Source organism: Anomaloglossus baeobatrachus, chromosome 3 (assembly GCF_048569485.1).
Source record: "Anomaloglossus baeobatrachus isolate aAnoBae1 chromosome 3, aAnoBae1.hap1, whole genome shotgun sequence".
NCBI lineage: Eukaryota > Metazoa > Chordata > Amphibia > Anura > Aromobatidae > Anomaloglossus > Anomaloglossus baeobatrachus.
The window spans coordinates 378,560,554-378,579,036 of NC_134355.1; the positions used below are offsets into that span (position 1 = coordinate 378,560,554).

The following is an 18,483-nucleotide window of genomic DNA, read 5'->3' on the forward strand; positions in this document are numbered from 1 at the left end:
CTGCACTCGCATTACACCGATGTAAAGCGATTTCAGTGCGAGAATTGCATCAGCTGATTATGGATGAGATAGGGAGATTAATCCCTGCCTCTTCTCTGCAGCGTCCGCCCAGTCTTCAGCGGTGTGCTGCGACCACAGGATCGCATCACAGTGGCTTGACAGTCGCATGACTCTCTGCTTACACTCCAGCAGAGCGGTCATACGATTCCCCCGCATTAATGACAGTGTGGCTCCAACCTTAGACACACAGTTGAGTCGGGACTTGAATCTTTAATACACATTTACAAATACACCCTCAATTAGCTTTCCTAAAACTAGCCATAGTTATACAGGGTTAAACTAACGAATTGGCCTCCAGGAAAACGGTATTCTTAGTCTTAAAATATAAAGCAGGTAGACCGTTTATAATTAATGTTTTGCATGCTTCAGTACAATAAACAAATAGTCTTAAGACTAATCTCACATTCTGACTGTAATTTGTACTTTAAAGCTTCGGTGAGTTCCTCTTCTGAAGTTCATTCTCCACCAAATATTGGCTTACGGCGCAGTGGTCAAATTGAGGGTGTTCGACAGATGCACAGCAATGCACCAAGAAGTGAAATCGCCACCGAACGTGACCTCGTAGCTTGGAGTCGTAGAGTAGTGGTCCCAGAGCTTCCTCCTGCTGTAGCCAGGTAATTATCTGTTGTATAATTAAAGGGGTTGTCTGATCCTATTTCTCATTGTATCAATGTGCCCTTGGTAGTGGTACAAACAAGCAAACAATGTCGTTTCAAGTAATCAAAGTTTTTACTAGAGAATTCTGACATAAAAAAAAACTTAGAAAACTTTGCAACCTTTGACTTTTAGATGCCATTTCTGCCTAGCTTCTATAAAATGGTTGGAGCTGGGGCGTGGGAGTGGTAATTGCCAATCGACAAAGTCATGACAATCTGCGACATTCGCCACATTCTAGCAGGGACTGGAGTAAGATAAGTGGCAAGGCGCACAGAACTTTGCACCTCACCTGATTCATTGAGGGGCATGCAACTCATCAAGGGTTTTTTTCATTAACAAAGTTTATTTTAATAAATAGATCTTGGAATAATATTTTTTTATAAATATAATTGGATGTGTTTAAAAAAAAAACAAAAAAAAAAAAACTATGCTGAGATCTTTTATCTGTCCCTCCTATGTCCTGTGTAATGCCCATGTTTGACCATACAGAAAAAAATTATAAAGACATTATAGCACTGGATCTCAAATTAATTTTTTCTTATAGGTAAAACATATATTTTTTAAAACTAGACAGAGCATTGTTTTACCTCACAAAAAGAATCAGCTGTGATCCCATGCTATAATGTCTATATACTCTCTTCTGCATCCTCCCTTGCCCAGGAGCTGTGGTATGATCAGACCATGTCTCTGTACGATCACACATGGCTATTACTCTTTAATGATTGGGGAGCCTCGTATTCTACCCCACCTCCTCATTAAAGGGAATCTGTCAGCAGATTTTTGCTACTTCATCTAAGCGCGGCATGATGTAGGCAGAGACCTGGAATCCAATTGTGTATGACTTGGTTTGATTGTGTCAGAACTACCGCACTCAGTAGAGTTTTCAAATTTAACAATGCTTTAGAGCTGAGAAAGCTGTCCCTCACACCAGGCTCTCTATATACAATGAGCTGCTAACCACAGCAGAGGGCGTGCCCATCTGGCTGACCTAATCTGGCAATAATAAGCTGAAGCTAAAACAAACATTAAAGGTAAACGGCACAGTCTGATAAAGCTGGTGTCACACACAGCGACAACGACGTCGCTGCTACGTCACCATTTTCTGTGACGTTGCAGCGACGTCCCGTCGCTGTCGCTGTGTGTGACATCCAGCAACGACCTGGCCCCTGCTGTGAGGTCGCCGGTCGTTGCTGAATGTCCAGCTTCATTTTTTGGTCGTCACTCTCCCGCTGTGACACACACATCGCTGTGTGTGACAGCGAGAGAGCGACGAAATGAAGCGAGCAGGAGCCGGCACTGGCAGCTGCGGTAAGCTGTAACCAGCGTAAACATCGGGTAACCAAGGGAAGACCTTTCCCTGGTTACCCGATGTTTACGCTGGTTACCAGCCTCCGCCCTTGCTGCCAGTGCCGGCTCCTGCACTGTGACATGTGGCTGCAGTACGCATCGGGTAATTAACCCGATGTATACTGTAGCAAGGAGAGCAAGGAGCCAGCACTAAGCAGTGTGCGCGGCTCCCTGCTCTCTGAACTGTGACATGTAGCTGCAGCACACATCGGGTTAATTAACCCGATGTGTGCTGCAGGAGAGCAAGGAGCCAGCGCTAAGCGCGGCTCCCTGCTCTCTGCACATGTAGCAAAGCGACGTTATGATCGCTGCTTCTGCTGTGTTTGACAGCTAAGCAGCGATCATAACAGCGACTTACAAGGTCGCTGTTACGTCACCGAAAATGGTGACGTAACAGCGACGTCGTTGTCGCTGTCGTTTAGTGTGAACGCAGCTTAAGTGACTTGTGACTGAAATCTGTGGTAACTCCTGCAGCATGCTGTCCTCAGATTACATAGCAAAAACCTGTTGACAGATTTCGTTCAAGACTGACACCTTTTTTTTTTTTTAAACCTTTGATAGTCACATGATGACCAAGGGGTCTTGGAAAAAGAAGACTCGGAAATTGGTTGGTTTTCAGTCAACTGCTCCACTTTCCATTTGAACCAGTTTTAATAAATCTCTTTTCTTTGTCGCTCCATTGGGAGACCCAGACAATTGGGTGTATAGCTTCTGCCTCCGGAGGCCACACAAAGTATTAACCTCCCCTCTGCTTAACCCCTCCCCTCTGCTATACACCCTCCCGTGCATCACGGGCTCCTCAGTTTTTATGCTTTGTGCGAAGGAGGCACACATCCACGCATAGCTCCACAACTTAGTCAGCAGCAGCTGCTGACTATTTCGGATGGAAGAAAAGTGGGCCCATATAGGGCCCCCAGCATGCTCCCTTCTCACCCCACTCTGGTCGGCGGTGCTGTTAAGGTTGAGGTACCCATTGCGGGTACATAGGCAGGAGCCAACATGCTGTTTTCCTTCCCCATCCCTGCAGGGCTCTGGGTGAAGTGGGATCCATAATCGGTCTCCAGACACTGGGACCGTGCTCCCTCCGCAGCCCCTGGGGAATCTGCTGGACAGGAGCTGGGTATCGTCAGGGACATGGCCCTGCTACTGTGAGGTACTCTGTGTCCCCTTGGGGACGGCGCATGGAGCGCTTGTGTCATACACGCTGCAGCACTGCTGGGCGTGTTAGTGCGCCGGGACTACCGCGCTGACCGCGCTTGTTGCCGGCCGCGCTTATAACTCTAGTCCCTGGCTTCTGCGGCCTAGTACCGCATATTCCAGGTGCTCTGTGTCCCCGTTGGGACGGCGCATAAAGCACCTTGGGCCCAGACGCTGCAGCGACTGCGGCGTGCGTATGGGTCCGGGACTACCGCGCCGACCGTGCACTGCCGGCCGGCCGCGATTTTAACTTTAGTCCCCGGCTTTTGCGGCCTAGTATGGGATTCTCCCGCCCCCAGACCTGCCAGTCAGGGAAAAGGGCGGGACGGTCGGTATGACGCCGACAGTGAGGGCTGTAGTACATTGAGCTGTCCTCCGCCCCCCTCACTACCCACGCTGGGGCACCAGATTCCCGCACTTTTTTGTGACTACGCCCACGCCTCCCTCCTCCTCAGAGAACGCCGTCAGCCATGTTTTTCAGCAACTTCTGGCTGCAGCTGAGGGAGACCCGGGGCAGAGAATCTGGTGGCTACAAGCCACATCCGCAGCCCCTGTAGGACAGGAGACGGAGTATCGTCAGGGACATGGCCCTGCATCTACAGGTACTCTGTGTCCCCGTTGGGACGGTGCATGAAGCACCTTGGCCTCAGACGCAGCTGCGACTGCGGTGTGCATTTTTTGTCCGGGACTACCGCGCCGACCGTGCCTGTTTGCCGGCCGCGGTTTTTACTTTAGTTCCCGGCTTTTGCGGCCTAGTGTGTTAAACTCCCGCCCCTGAGCCTGCCAGTCAGGGAGAAGGGCGGGATGGTCGGTATGTTGCCGACAGTGAGGGCTGGAGCACACCTCGCTGTCCTCCGCCCCTCCCTCACTGATCACTATAGACCACCGGATTCCCGCAGACAGAGCCCTGCATCATAACGTACTCTGTGTCCCCTGAGGGACAGTGCATGCAGCATCTGTGTTACAAACGCCGCAGCGGTTGCTGACTGGTTTGTGAGACTGGGACGACCGCGCCATGTCTGCCGGCCGCGTTTTTAAATTTAGTTCCTGGCTCTTACGGCCTAGTGCCATATACTCCCGTTCTGGGGCCTGCCAGTCAGGGGTAACGACGGGACGGCCGACTGGACGTCGGCAGGGAGGGCTGGAGCATACGTTGGTATCCTCCTTCCCCCTCACTGAGCACTGGGGGGCACCAGTTTTTCAGGTGTTGTCCCCCCCTTGGTGCCGCAGTGTGTGTGTATATATATATATATATATATATATATATATTATATATATATATATATATATATATATATATATATATATATATATATATATATATATATATATATATTATATATATATATATATATATATATATATATATATATATATATATATATATTATATATATATTAGTTTATTTATATGGTATATGATTTCACTGTTCGGCAGCATTATTTGTTTTTGGCTGTATACCCTCACTGATTACTCTGCGGACGACAGGCTGTTGTCTGCTCTTAAAGAGTAAGGGTGCCAAGGCACTGGCTTATTTTAACCTCTTGTGCGGCTATATTACGGGCACTGCACAGATGACAGCGACAGAGTTTGCATGATGAAATCAGCAAATCTCTGAATAGCTTTCACATCACAGGACTCAGTCTATGGACAGGGGGTCTGCTAGGATACTGGAAGCCTTGCAGTCCAGACCGATACCACAGGGCCAGGGAGCTGTGAGTTCATCGCTCCCGGGCCCCTCTGAGTCGGTACAACATCCTGGGGTAACACCCAGTTCCCACAGTGAGAACTCCGTCACGGACCGCGGCCTATGATAGGCTAAGCGGGCCCGCTGGGAACCTTCCCCGACTTCATCAGGAGTGCGTGTTTCGATCACTCTAACTCCAGAGGGGCCGTCCAGTAGCACAGAACTTGACGGACAAGCGCTTACTAAGCGTCTTATTGACACGCGTTACCCTTCCCCCCCTGACGTGCTTAACGGTTGGGCTCAGTGTCACAGGATGGATCCTCCAGTCTCTAGGCTGGCGGCTAGATCCGTAGTATTAGGGGCAGATGTCCATCTCTCACGATTGCCACTGATAGGCAAATAACGCTTATGATGAAATCCATCTATGAAGCCATAGTCGCATCTTTTGCTCCAGCCTTCGCAGCCGTGAGGGCACTCCAACCTATCTCAGCTTCTCCGGCTGAGATTATTGCGGTTGCACATAACTCTGCCACGCAGGTTGTGTCCTTCACTTCTCAGGCGTAGGTTTTTTCGTTCTACGCCATGAACGCCGTTCCTGGACTCTGCGAGCCGTACAGCGGTAGCATCCACCAATTCAGTGGCAGTCTGCAGGGCCATGTGGCTACGTGAATGGAAGGCAGGCTCTGCTTCCAAGAAGTTCTTAACCGGTTTGCCATTTTATGGCGACCGTTTGTTTGGCGAGCAATTGGATGAAGTTGCTAGACAGTCTCGTCCTTGCCGCAGTCCAAGACCGATGGGTGAGAGACATTCTGTCTCACGGTTACAAGATACAGCTCTGCTCTCGCCCTCCGACTCGTTTCTTCAGAACGTCTCCGCCCCCCGAGTGAGCCGAACACTCTGAAGCCTCGATGTCACAAGGAGACTTCCTACCATCATTTGACATCAAGGATGCTTATCTCCATATGCCGATCGCACCCGAGCTTCAACGCTTTCTGCTTTTCGCCATTAGGGATGAACACCTTCAGTTCGTGGCACTGCCATTCGGCCTGGCGACAGCCCCACGGGTCTTCACCAATCTCATGGCAGCAGTGGTGGCGGTCCTACAGGGCCACTCGGTGATCACTTACCTGCACGATCCTCTAGTCAAGACACCCTCCTGGGTGGCATGTCAACACAACCTGACCATTGCTCTGGAGACTCTCCAGGGGTTCGGGTAGTTCATCGAAATTCCAGGGTCAAAGCTGACACCGACCCAATCACTGACTTCTCTCGGGATGGAGTTTTATACTCTCTCAGCGATAGTGAAGCTTCCGCTGCATAGTCAGCGTTCACTACAGACAGGGGTGCAATCTCTCCTTCGGGCCCAGTCACCCCTTGAGGCGCCTCATGCACTGTCCCAGGAAGATGGTGACAGCAAGGGAGGCAGTTCCCTTGCGCAGTTTTTTGTCTGCGTCCGATTCTTTCGGACACCGCTAATGGGACAGGAGGTCGACGTCCCTAGACAAGACCGTCTCTTTTTCCCTTGCAGCAAAACCTCTCTTCAGTGGTGTCTTCTTTCCACTTCCTGGGCGAAGGAACAATCCTTCCGGCCCCCAGCCGGGGCTGGGGTCACGACGGACGCGAGTCTGTCAGGGTGGGGAGCGGTCTTCCTCCACCACTCGGCTCAGGGAACCGGGACTCCGACAGAGTCCTCCCCTCGGTTAAATGTTCTGGGGATAAGGGCAGTGGATTTAGCCCTAAAGGTGTTCCAGCGGTAGCTGGACGGCAGGCAGATCCGAATTCAGTCGGACAACGCCAAGGCGGTTGTGTACATCAACCACCAGGACGGCACACGCAGTCCTCAAGCCTTCCGAGCAGTTCGGCAGATGCGGCTGTGGGCGGAAGTCACAGCCTCCAACTTCTCCGCAGTTTACATCCCGGGCGTAGAAAACTGGGAAGCAGATTTTTCTCAGTCGCCAGGACATGGACACAGGGGAATGGCCTTCATCCGCACGTGTTTCTAGAGATCTGTTGCCGTTGGGGAACGCTGGACGTCGATCTAATGGCGTCTCAACACTACAACAAAGTCCCGGCATTCATGGCTCGGTCCAAGGATCACAGAGCTCTGGCGGCAGACGCGCTAGTTCACGACTGGTCGCAGCTTCGACTGCCTTATGTATTTCCTCCTCTGGCACTACTGCCCAGAGGGTTACGCAGGATCAGGTCAGACTGTCGCCGCGCCATCCTCGTTGCTCCATACTGGCCGAGGTGATCGTGGTACCCGGATCTGGGGCACCTCACGGTGGGTCAACCGTGGGCACTCCCTGACCGACCTGACTTGCTGCCTCAAGGGCCATATTTCCTTCGGAATTCTACGGCTCTTATCCTCACTGTGTGGTGGCTCCTAGCGTCATCAGGGATATCTCCAGATGTCATTGCCACCATGAGACTGGCCAGGAAACCAACGTCCGCCAAGATCTCTCACAGGACTTGGAGGAGCTTCTTATCCTGGTGCTCTGATCAGGGTTTACTCCCTGGCCGTTTGCCTTGCCCTCTTTCTTTCGCAAAGGGTGGCCTTCCTAGTGGCAGTCGCATCACTCAGAAGAGTATCTCAGCTGGCAGAGCTGTCATGCAAAGCCTCCTTCCTGGTGTTTCACCAGGATAGGTTGGTTCTACGTCCGGTCCCGGCCTTTCTCCCTAAGGTATCCCCGTTTCGTCTTACCCTCTTGGGTCCGCATCCAGTTCACCAATGTGAAAAGGATTTGCATTTATTAGATCTGGTGAGAGCACTCCGGCTCTACATTTCTCGCACGGCGCCCCTGCGCCGGTCTGATGCGCTCTTGTCCTTATCGCGGAACAGAGTAAGGGATTTCAGGTTTTCAAGTCAACCTTGGCTCGGTGAATCAAGGAACCGATTTTTGAAGCATACCGTTCTTTTGGGCTTCCGATTCCTGCTGGACTGAAGGCCCATTCTACCAGAGTCGTCGGTGTCCTGAGCATTGCGACACCAGACTACGGCTCGGCAGGTCAGGCGGCTACCTGGTCGAGTCTGCACACTTTCACGAAACACTATCAGGTGCAGGCCGATGATTCGGCAGATGCCAGCCTAGGTAGGCGAGTCCTTCAGGCGGCAGTTGCCCACCTGTAAGAGGGGGCCGTTTTTCGGCTCCTTTATCGAGGTATTTTTTTACCCACCCAGGGATTGCTTTTGGACATCCCAATTGTCTGGGTCTCCCAATGGAGCGACAAAGAAGAAGGGAATTTTGTTTACTTACCGTAAATTCCTTTTCTTCTAGCTCCTATTGGGAGACCCAGCACCCGCCCCTGTTCCCTTCGGGCTGTTGTTCTTTTGTGTACACATGTTGTTCATGTTGAATTGTTCTTTTGGTCCATGGTTTCAGTTCTCCGAACATCCTTCGGATTGAATTTACCTTAGGCCAATTTATAAGTTTCCTCCTTCCTGCTTTTGCACCAAAACTGAGGAGCCCGTGATGCACGGGAGGGTGTATAGCAGAGGGGAGGGGTTACACTTTTTAAAGTGTAATACTTTGTGTGGCCTCCGGAGGCAGAAGCTATACACCCAACTGTCTGGGTCTCCCAATAGGAGACCCAGACCATGGGTGTTTAGCTTCTGCCTCCGGAGGACACACAAAGTACTACACTTAAAAGTGTAGCTCCTCCCTCTGAGCTTATACACCCCCTGGTAGCCAGTCCTAGCCAGTTTATTGCTTTGTGTCAGGAGGCATACATCCACACATGCATTCTCATCTGATTTGTTTGACTTTTGGAAAGAGTTTGAAGCAAAGCAGGTCCATGTCTGGACTCCCGGCATGTCCCTTCTCACCCCACTGTGTCGGCGGTGTTGTTAAGGTTGATTTACAAGGCTGCAGCCTTACATGCCGCGCTCCTTCACCATCCCTTCTGGGCTCTGGCTTGAAGTGGGAGCCAGCACGGTCTCCATGCCTTTCAGGAGTCCAGTCTCCATCCACAGCCCCTTGAGGATTCTGTTGGACCGGAGCACTCATCCCCAGGGACATGGCCCTGCGTCTCAGCAGCTAAGTACCTGAGACGTTTATGTTGGGGGTCCCGGTTCTTTATTGTAAGGGGAGAGTATGCTGTATGTGATTGTTTTAACTTTTCCGGCGGGTTCTCTAGCTTTTGCCTGAGAACCGCGCCGATGGTGCCTGCTTGTCGGCCTCGCCGCTTAAATTTAGGCCCCGGCTTCGCCGGAGGCCTAGTTTCATTTTCCTGCCCTCGCATGTCACTCATGCAGAGGGACAGGTTCGGCTCCTCCCGGCGGCCGTTCTACACAGGGGAGGGACACTCCCCACTGCTGGGGCGTCCCTCCTTCCCTGCAGGTCTCTATAGCCCTCCAGTTCCCGCTCTTTTATAGGAACGCCCTCTTCTCAGGCAGAGTTCACTTTGCTCTGGGACATCCTGCATTCTGCATCTCTGCTGAGGTGCTGCGACTGGGGGACCGGGCTTCGGGATCTGGAGGGCATACAACACCGCGCTCAGCGGTCTGGTAAGCCACAGCCGGTCTCCGGTTGTGGACCTCTGTATATTCTCCCTGGGGTTCATTCTCTGCAAAGCCCCCACTCCAGCAGCATGTCTCACACAAGGAGCAAGGCTCCAAAGCCTTATTCTGCATGGACTGCATGTAAGCTCCTGCTGCCTGAGCCGAGTACCTATCCACATTGTGATGTCTGCTCTAACTTGGCGGTGCCACAGCCTGGAGTCTCACCCCCAGTGGTCTCTCAGGCTGCTGCTGCACCTGTGACTGAACCCCGGCCTGGGTAGAGTCCTTTTCTAGGTCCATATCCCAGTCATTTGCTGAGTCCATGGGACTTTTGTCCAGGACTTTGATGAATATGCATCAGCCTCCCTCACAGGGTGCCTCTAATACTCTTGACAGAGGACTCCTATCCTCTGACCTCCGTCCATCGGAGCTCACAGAGGATTCATCATCTGATCCCAGACCCCGTTCGTCTAAGAGAAGGCGCAGGGTTTCCTCCCCCTCCCCATCCCACGGCTCTGTCTCAAGAGCTGACTCTCAAGATGAGGAGGATGCCCTCACTGGGGGCTCGGAGGCTATGTATCCCATCGATTTCTCTGAGGGTGACTCAGATCTTAGTGATTTGATTGCTTCCATTAATTCTGTACTGGATCTCAATCCGCCAGTGTCAGAGGAGCAACTCTCTTTGGCAGAAAAACATCAGTTTACCTCGCCTAAGAGAGTGAAGAGTGTGTTCTTTAACCACTCCAGTTTTCAGACCGCTGTGACCAAACCCAGGGCCTGCCCTGACAAACGCTTTCCAAAGCGTGGTTCTGATGACCGGTTTCCATTTCCACCTGAGGTGGTCAAGGAGTGGTCTCACTCCCCAAAGGTAGACCCTCCGGTGTCTAGGCTATCAGCCTGGACCGTTGTGTCGGTGGCTGACGGCACCTCACTTAAGGATTCCACTGACCGTCAGATTGACCTTCTGGCCAAATCTGTGTATGAAGCTGCGGGGGACGCGTTTTCCCCGACTTTTGCAGCAGTGTGGGCTCTCAAAGCCATCTCTGCTTCTCTAGAGGAGATGCATTTCCTCACCAAGGAATCTATGCCTGAGATGGTTACCTTAACTGCTCAGGCTTCAGCTTTTTCATCTTATGCCATGTCTGCCATGCTAGAGGCTGCTCACCGCACTGCGGTGGTTTCAGCTAATTCTCTTGTTATCCGCAAGATTTTGTGGCTTCGAGAGTGGAAGGCAGATGCTTCTTCCAAGAAGTTTCTTGCTGGGCTCCCTTTTGCTGGTTCACGGCTGTTTGGTGAACAGCTGGATGAAATCATTAAAGAAGCTACTGGCGGGAAGAGTACTTCCATGCCACAAACTAAGACCAGGAAACCCGCCCAGGGTAGGAATCAATCGAGGTTTCGTTCCTTTCGTTCCTCCAACTGGTCATCCTCTAAGCCTTCCGCCTCGTCCGCTAACTCAGCCAAGGATCAGAAATCCAACTGGCGCCCAAAAGCGCTTCCGCAGAAGACCGCAGGAGGTTCTGCCACTAAGGCAGCTTCCTCATGACTCTCGGCCCGCTCCAGCCACGTCCTTAGTCGGTGGCAGGCTCTCCCACTTTGGTGACGCTTGGTTAAAGCAAGTCTCCGATCAGTGGGTGAGAGACATCATATCTCACGGCTACAGGATAGAATTCTCTTCCAGCCCTCCAAACAGATTTTTTCTCTTAACTCCCCCCTGCTCCAAGGCCGCCGCCTTCTCGCAGGCCGTGACGTCCTTGCAGGCAAACGGAGTGATTGTCCCAGTTCCCGCTCAGGAACGGTTCAGAGGTTTTTACTCAAATCTCTTCCTAGTTCCAAAAAAGGACGGTAGCTTCTGGCCCATCCTGGATCTCAAGCTTCTCAATAAGCATGTCCGGGTGCGGCATTTTCGCATGGAGTCTCTGCGATCAGTCATTGCCTCTATGACCCAAGGGGAGTTCCTGGCGTCCATCAACATCAGAGATGCCTATCTGCATGTGCCAATTGCAGTGTCACATCAGCGTTGGTTACGTTTTGCGATAGGAGAGGATCATTTCCAATTCGTGGCTCTCCCCTTCGGGTTAGCCACGGCCCCTCGGGTATTCACCAAGGTCATGGCGGCAGTGATTGCGGTCCTGCACCTCCAGGGGTTAGCGGTGCTTCCTTATCTGGACGACCTTCTGGTCAAGGGTACATCAAGCGCAGACTGTCAGCGGAGTGTTTCGCTCCCTCTCGCCACCCTAGTCCAATTCGGGTGGATTGTCAATCTTCCCAAATCCACTCTGACTCCGACCCAGAGTCTCGTGTACCTAGGGATGCAGTTCGAGACTTTGCCGGCACTTGTGAAGTTGCCCTTAATCAAACAGCAGTCTCTCCGGCTAGCGGTGCGCTCTCTCCTGAGGCCCCACCGTTATTCCCTCAGGCGCCTGATGCAGGTGCTGGGTCAAATGGTGGCCTCCATGGAGGCGGTTCCCTTTGCCCAGTTCCATCTGCGTCCTCTGCAGCTGGACATTCTCCGCTGTTGGGACAAGCGGCCTTCCTCCTTACAGAGGTTAGTGGCTCTGTCGCCACGGACCAGGAGCTCTCTTCAGTGGTGGCTTCGACCCCTCTCCCTGTCCCAAGGGCGCTCCTTCCTGACTCCGTCCTGGGTGATTCTCACAACGGATGCCAGCCTATCCGGCTGGGGAGCGGTACATCTCCACCACAGAGCACAGGGCACTTGGACTCCGTCCGAGTCAGCCCTTTCAATCAATGTGCTGGAAACCAGAGCTGTGCTTCTAGCTCTCCTAGCCTTTCACCACCTGTTGGCGGGCAGGCACATTCGAGTCCAGTCAGACAACGCGACAGCGGTTGCCTACATCAATCACCAAGGCGGGACACGCAGCCGCCTGGCAATGTTGGAGGTCCAACGCATTCTTCAATGGGCGGAGGACTCCAAGTCCACCATATCCGCAGTCCACATCCCTGGCGTAAAAAACTGGGAGGCAGATTATCTCAGCCGTCAATCCGTGGACGGTGGCGAGTGGTCCCTGCACCCGGCAGTGTTTCAGTCAATCTGCCGCAAGTGGGGCACTCCGGAAGTGGACCTAATGGCATCCCGTCACAGCAACAAGGTTCCGGTTTACGTGGCTCGCTCCCACGATCCTCAGGCCTTCGCCGCGGACGCTCTGGTTCAAGACTGGTCCCAGTTTCGTCTGTCCTACGTGTTTCCCCCTCTAGCTCTCTTGCCCAGAGTCCTGCGCAAGATCAGAATGGAGGGCCGTCGAGTCATCCTCATTGCACCGGACTGGCCCAGGCGAGTTTGGTATCCGGACCTGCTCCAACTGTCCGTGGAGATGCCGTGGCATCTTCCGGACCGTCCAGACCTGCTCTCGCAAGGTCCGTTTTTTCGCCCGAATTCTGCGGCACTCAAATTGACGGCGTGGCTCTTGAGTCCTGGGTTTTGACGGCTTCTGGTATTCCTCCTGAAGTCATCTCCACTATGACTCGGACCCGTAAGTCTTCCTCCGTCAAGATCTATCACAGGACTTGGAAAATTTTCCTGTTCTGGTGTCGCTCTTCCGGCCATTCTCCTTGGCCATTCTCGTTGCCGACCCTTCTGTCTTTTTTACAGTCCGGTCTGCAGCTAGGACTGTCCCTCAACTCTCTCAAGGGACAAGTCTCAGCTCTATCAGTCCTGTTCCAGCGGCGTCTCGCCCGGCTGGCTCAGGTCCGCACCTTCATGCAAGGTGCGTCTCACATCATTCCGCCTTATCGGCGGCCCTTGGATTCCTGGGACCTTAACTTGGTCCTCACAGTATTGCAGAAACCCCCTTTCGAGCCCCTTAGGGAGGTTTCTTTGTATCGTCTTTCTCAAAAGGTGGCCTTTCTAGTTGCCATAACTTCTCTCAGGAGAGTCTCTGATTTGGCTGCGCTCTCCTCGGAGTCACCTTTTTTGGTTTTTCACCAAGACAAGGTAGTTCTCCGTCCGACCTCGGACTTTCTTCCTAAGGTGGTCTCTCCCTTCCACCTTAACCAGGATATTTCCTTGCCTTCCTTCTGTCCGGCCCCTGTTCATCGCTTTGAGAAAGCGCTTCATACTCTAGATCTGGTGCGTGCTCTCCGGATTTATGTGTCTCGCACCGCTGCGCTTAGGCGGTGCACCTCTCTTTTTGTGCTAACCACAGGGCGGCGCAAGGGTCTCTCTGCTTCTAAGCCGACCTTGGCCCGTTGGATTAGATCGACCATTTCGGACGCCTACCAGAGTACTCAGGTGCCTCCCCCGCCGGGGATCAAGGCACACTCGACCAGAGCTGTCGGTGCCTCTTGGGCTTTTAGGCACCAGGCTACGGCTCAACAAGTCTGTCAGGCTGCCACTTGGACTAGCCTGCATACCTTTTCGAAGCACTACCAAGTGCATGCTCATGCTTCGGCAGATGCGAGCTTGGGCAGACGCATCCTTCAGGCGGCGGTCGCCCACTTGTGAAGTTAGGCTCCGCCTACTTCTTAGTTTTTTCTGTTTATTCCCACCCAGGGACAGCTTTGGAACGTCCCATGGTCTGGGTCTCCAAAAGGAACGATAAAGAAAAAGAGAATTTTGTTACTTACCGTAAATTCTTTTTCTTATAGTTCCGTATTGGGAGACCCAGCTTCGTCCCTGTTGCCTGTTGGCAATTTTCTTGTTCCGTGTGTTATCACCGGCTGTTGTCGTAGACAGAGTCTCCGGTTGTTCCGGTTCTTACACGGTTCTACTTGTGGGTGGCTATTCTCCTTCAGCTTTTGCACTAAACTGGCTAGGACTGGCTACCAGGGGGTGTATAAGCTCAGAGGGAGGAGCTACACTTTTAAGTGTAGTACTTTGTGTGTCCTCCGGAGGCAGAAGCTAAACACCCATGGTCTGGGTCTCCCAATACGGAACTATAAGGAAAAGAATTTACGGTAAGTAACAAAATTCTCTTTTTTATATGTTTAGATAGTAGACTAGTGTTGAATTTCTATTGCATGTGTATTTAATATTTTTTTTTGTTTTTTTAATATGTATCAGTTCAATCCAAAACTGAGCTGGGAGAATGACATTGACAATGTGTTTCCTATACTCTTAGCAAACAGGAGGAATGGAGAACAGCAAAAGGAGAGGAGGAAATCCATCTTTACAAAGCAGAAGAGAAAAGGAAATCCCTTTCAAACCACACTGTTCGAGAAAATAAAGCTGTCTCTTGCACAAAGGTGAGCTACTCCAGTCTGACCAGTGAGCAGTCTAGTGATGGATTGGATGCACACATTGCTGTATGTCCCCTTTAATAGGCGATGGTCTTTTTATTTTAATTTTTTGAATGGATCCTTTTGCAGCACATGACCGACTGAGATTTTTCATCTGTAGTGATAAAACAACCACTCGTGACTGATCTATACATTTTTATTGCCGTTGATTTGCTACAACTGTAGCATTTATTTTGGTATAGGACAAATAATAAAACCTGTGGCTAAGCACAGTAGGATATATAACAGGGATGCAATGAAGATATTTCATCTTATACTACTAAAATAACTAGCACACAAAACGCCTTCTAAGGCTGCTTTCACACATCTGTTTTTTCCTGTGCGGCACAATCCGGCGCTTTGCAGAAAAAACGCAACATTTTGTTGTTTTTTTTGCCGCCGGTTGCGTTTTTTTTTTGCATAGACTTACATTAGTGCCGTATTGTGCTGCATAGGCTTGCGTTCCGTTCGTTTTTTGCCGCATGCGGCAGATTTAGCTGATGCGGCGGCCGGATGGAACGTTGCCTGGCACGGTTTTTTGTCCGTCAAAAAAAAACGCATCGCGCCACATCCGGCGGATGCGGCGCGATTTGCAATGCATGCCTATGGACGCCGCGTGCGTCGTCCTGCGGCAAACACCGCATCTGGCCGTCGCATGCGTTTTTTCCCACTGTGCATGCTCAGTAGCCTGCCGCAAGCGGCAAAAACCGGACGGGCCGCATGTCAAAAACTTTTGCAAAGGATGCGGTTTTGTCGCCGCATCCGTGGCATAGGTTTTAGAGCCGGATTGGCCGGCTCTGCTAAAACCGGAGGTGTGAAAGCAGCCTTATCTGTGTATCATTTTTGATGCATATTTCCTTCACTGAATTTGTTAATGGAACGTGATTTGCAGAGTCTGCGGTGATGCTGCTCATTCAGATCATATTACTAACGCCCAAATGAGAGAGAACATGACTAGTGGGACAACTGAGGCCCCGTTACTCATAGCGATGTCGTTAGCGAGATCGCTGAAACGTCACAGGTTTTGTGACGCAAAAGCGACCTCGCTACGTGTGACACATAGCGACTGGCCCCCTGCTGCAATATCGCCGATCGTACCTGAACGTCCTGGTTCATTTTTTTTGATCATTGGTGTCACGCTGGGCAGCATGCATCGCTGAGTTTGACACCATAACAACGACGAGCGACCTCGTTGGCACATCTGATTGGAAACACTACGCCTCTATCGAGGTCTGAGTCGTCAGAATAGCTGCTGTGTGACAAGGTCCCAACGACCGCTGAGGTTGTTATACGGATTGCCGTATCGTTGCTGCGTCGTTAATTAGATCTGCCTGTTTGCCAGCTCACCAGCGACCATGTAGCAACGTACCAGCGATCCTGACCAGGTTGTATCGTTGTCGGGATCGCTGGAACGTCGCTAAGTGTAATGTGACCCTTAGTATGGGGCTACCTTGATTAGTCACCTACTAATTTGTATATCCATGGCCGAATGCTAAAATTGGTTTTAAGGAAATTTAATGCATATGAAGAAACCAAAAGAGACTTGTGTGATATAAAGAGTGGAATAAAGCCATTTGACTAGTTTGGGGGACATAGGGAGGCTTTCTGGTTGCCTTTAAACCCCCTATTGTAAATGGAAATTAACAAAAGCATAAATAAAATACTCTGTAGGGCACCAGTATGTTTAGTTCAGCTTTTAAGTATTGAATTGGGTTTTTTTTGTTAGCTGCAGAACCATTCTCAAGAGCCATTATTGGATCCTGGAGATGCAAGAAGGCAGCAAGCCGGACAGCACAACTATCGAACGAGGGCAGCTTTAGAAGAACAACCTGGACCTTCAGAAGACCTAGAGAACGAAAATGGCTCATCCGATGTAAGAGTTCGGTAGATCAGTTGGTATTCTAATGCATTTGTACCATGCAATTACTCAACCCACATGAGTGGTTCTCTCGTTTTCTGTATGGTGTATGTTGTGTCTGTCCTGTCTACTATACAACATTTATACAGTCTTCAACACCAATCCCAAGGGTATAACCCAACAGGAAACAAAATGTGCAATGGAACCCACTCGCTACTAAAACATATTCATTTTTATTGAGATGCTTTAGATACAAAAAAACAAAAAAAACAAACAAGAAAGTAACCACTAGGGGGCAGCAACCTATTCAATAATGCTGAGGTATTTGGATGGCACACAATAAAAATGTTACAATATATTGTTAAAATATAATGAACACTTCTCAGTAGTATATATTGAAGTTAGTGCTATAGTAAATGAATATTGATGAAATATCAAATATATAATATTAGACTCTAACATGAAGTGCAAAATAATCACCGAACAGTGTAACATATGGCAGGATATAGAAGTAATAATAATGTATGAGACTACAACATGGCATATGACAACCAGTAACAGAAAAATGTAAATATTCCAGACCTCCAAGTAGCTAATCACAGTGGTGTTACCTTGATACACGTTTCACCCTGCTTCTTCAGTGGGAGTAAAGTTGTATATTCCTTTATGTGTGTTCTCTGTTCTGACCAGCACTGGTCGGTTTAAGGATTGAAGTTCATGTGCAGTTTGTTCTGTCCCAAGGTATTTACATTCTGCTATCCCAAATGTACATAATCCAGTGTTGGACAAAAAAAATGTCTGTTGTATCAGTGTGAAAAAATACACTTAAATAATGGTAACTTGGCTCGAAACTGCTGATTTTCTCACATCAGTCATTGTACTACTTTTAAACTAGGAAGTAGACGCAGATGTTGAAAGTGGTGAAGCCGTGGCAGCGAGTGCCCCAACATCTGAAGATGAAGACAAACCTAACTGGAACAGTGATGACAGTAGTTCAAGGTAATTAAAGCTTACAATTAACATTTTAAATGAAGCACTTCAGATTTCCAGCATCCTTTGATATCTGAAGGAAAAGAGATATATTTTGTACTGTTAATGTGTTACCATGAGTTTCATATAAAGTAAATTTGAGAGTTTTCTCAGGGCACCCCCCCCCCCTTGGTGTAAAAAAAAAAAAAAAAAAAAAAGCCATTCCCGGAAAGGAAATCTGTCAGTAGGTTTTTGATGTTCTGAGAGCAGCTTGATGTAGGGGCAGAGACCCTGATTCCTATATCATACTATTACTATACTGGTGGCTGCAGTTTTGATGCAATTACTGGTTTCTCTGCTGCAGATCTAGACGCTCTCTCAATGCTGAGCCTTGTTTAACCCCCACCCACACCACCTTTTGGCAGCTTTCTGTATACATTTTGCACTGAGAGAAAGCTGCTAAGTGGTGGGGGTGGGATTAGACAGAGCAGGAGGACTACATGGCACCAGCTATCTAGTCCTCTAGTGATAATTGCCTGCTGATAAAACACTTCTTATCAAAACAGCACATAGCCCAGGAGTGACATATTACTTGAATCCAGATTCTGTGCTCCTACATCGGGCTGCGCCCCCAGCCTAAAAATATCAGCCTGCAGCCGCCTGGCATTGCTGCATCCATTAGATGCGACAGTCCCAGCACTTAACCTGATTGCCCTGGTGCGGTGACAATCGGGGTAATAAGGAGTTAATTTCATAATTTCGTGATCTTTTTGGGATGGCTTTGTCCAACTGTGGCTTTTTGGAGTTTTTTTTGGTTTGTTTAGATGGTTTTTGTGATGTCTCTTCTTTACTGTCGTTTTCCTATTATCATTGTTGAAAAAGATGCTAGAGGTTAAGCAAACAGTTTGGCAAAAGATGTCTTCCGGGTGTTTTTTTGAGCTTCTCCAATGACTTGCACAGAGCGTCTTCTGAGCA

General features: G+C 50.0%; 1 protein-coding gene across 2 annotated transcripts in view; it reads left to right on the forward strand.

The window, feature by feature from the left end:
- PHIP (PHIP subunit of CUL4-Ring ligase complex) overlaps positions 1-18,483 on the forward strand; it is a 311,948-nt gene that overhangs the window by 156,258 nt on the left and 137,207 nt on the right. For both annotated transcript variants that reach the window (XM_075340176.1, XM_075340177.1), the window contains exons 19-22: positions 491-674; positions 14,525-14,648; positions 16,408-16,554; positions 17,435-17,538. In XM_075340176.1, the coding sequence (XP_075196291.1) occupies positions 491-674; positions 14,525-14,648; positions 16,408-16,554; positions 17,435-17,538 (559 nt within the window). The remainder of the gene's footprint in view (positions 1-490; positions 675-14,524; positions 14,649-16,407; positions 16,555-17,434; positions 17,539-18,483) is intronic.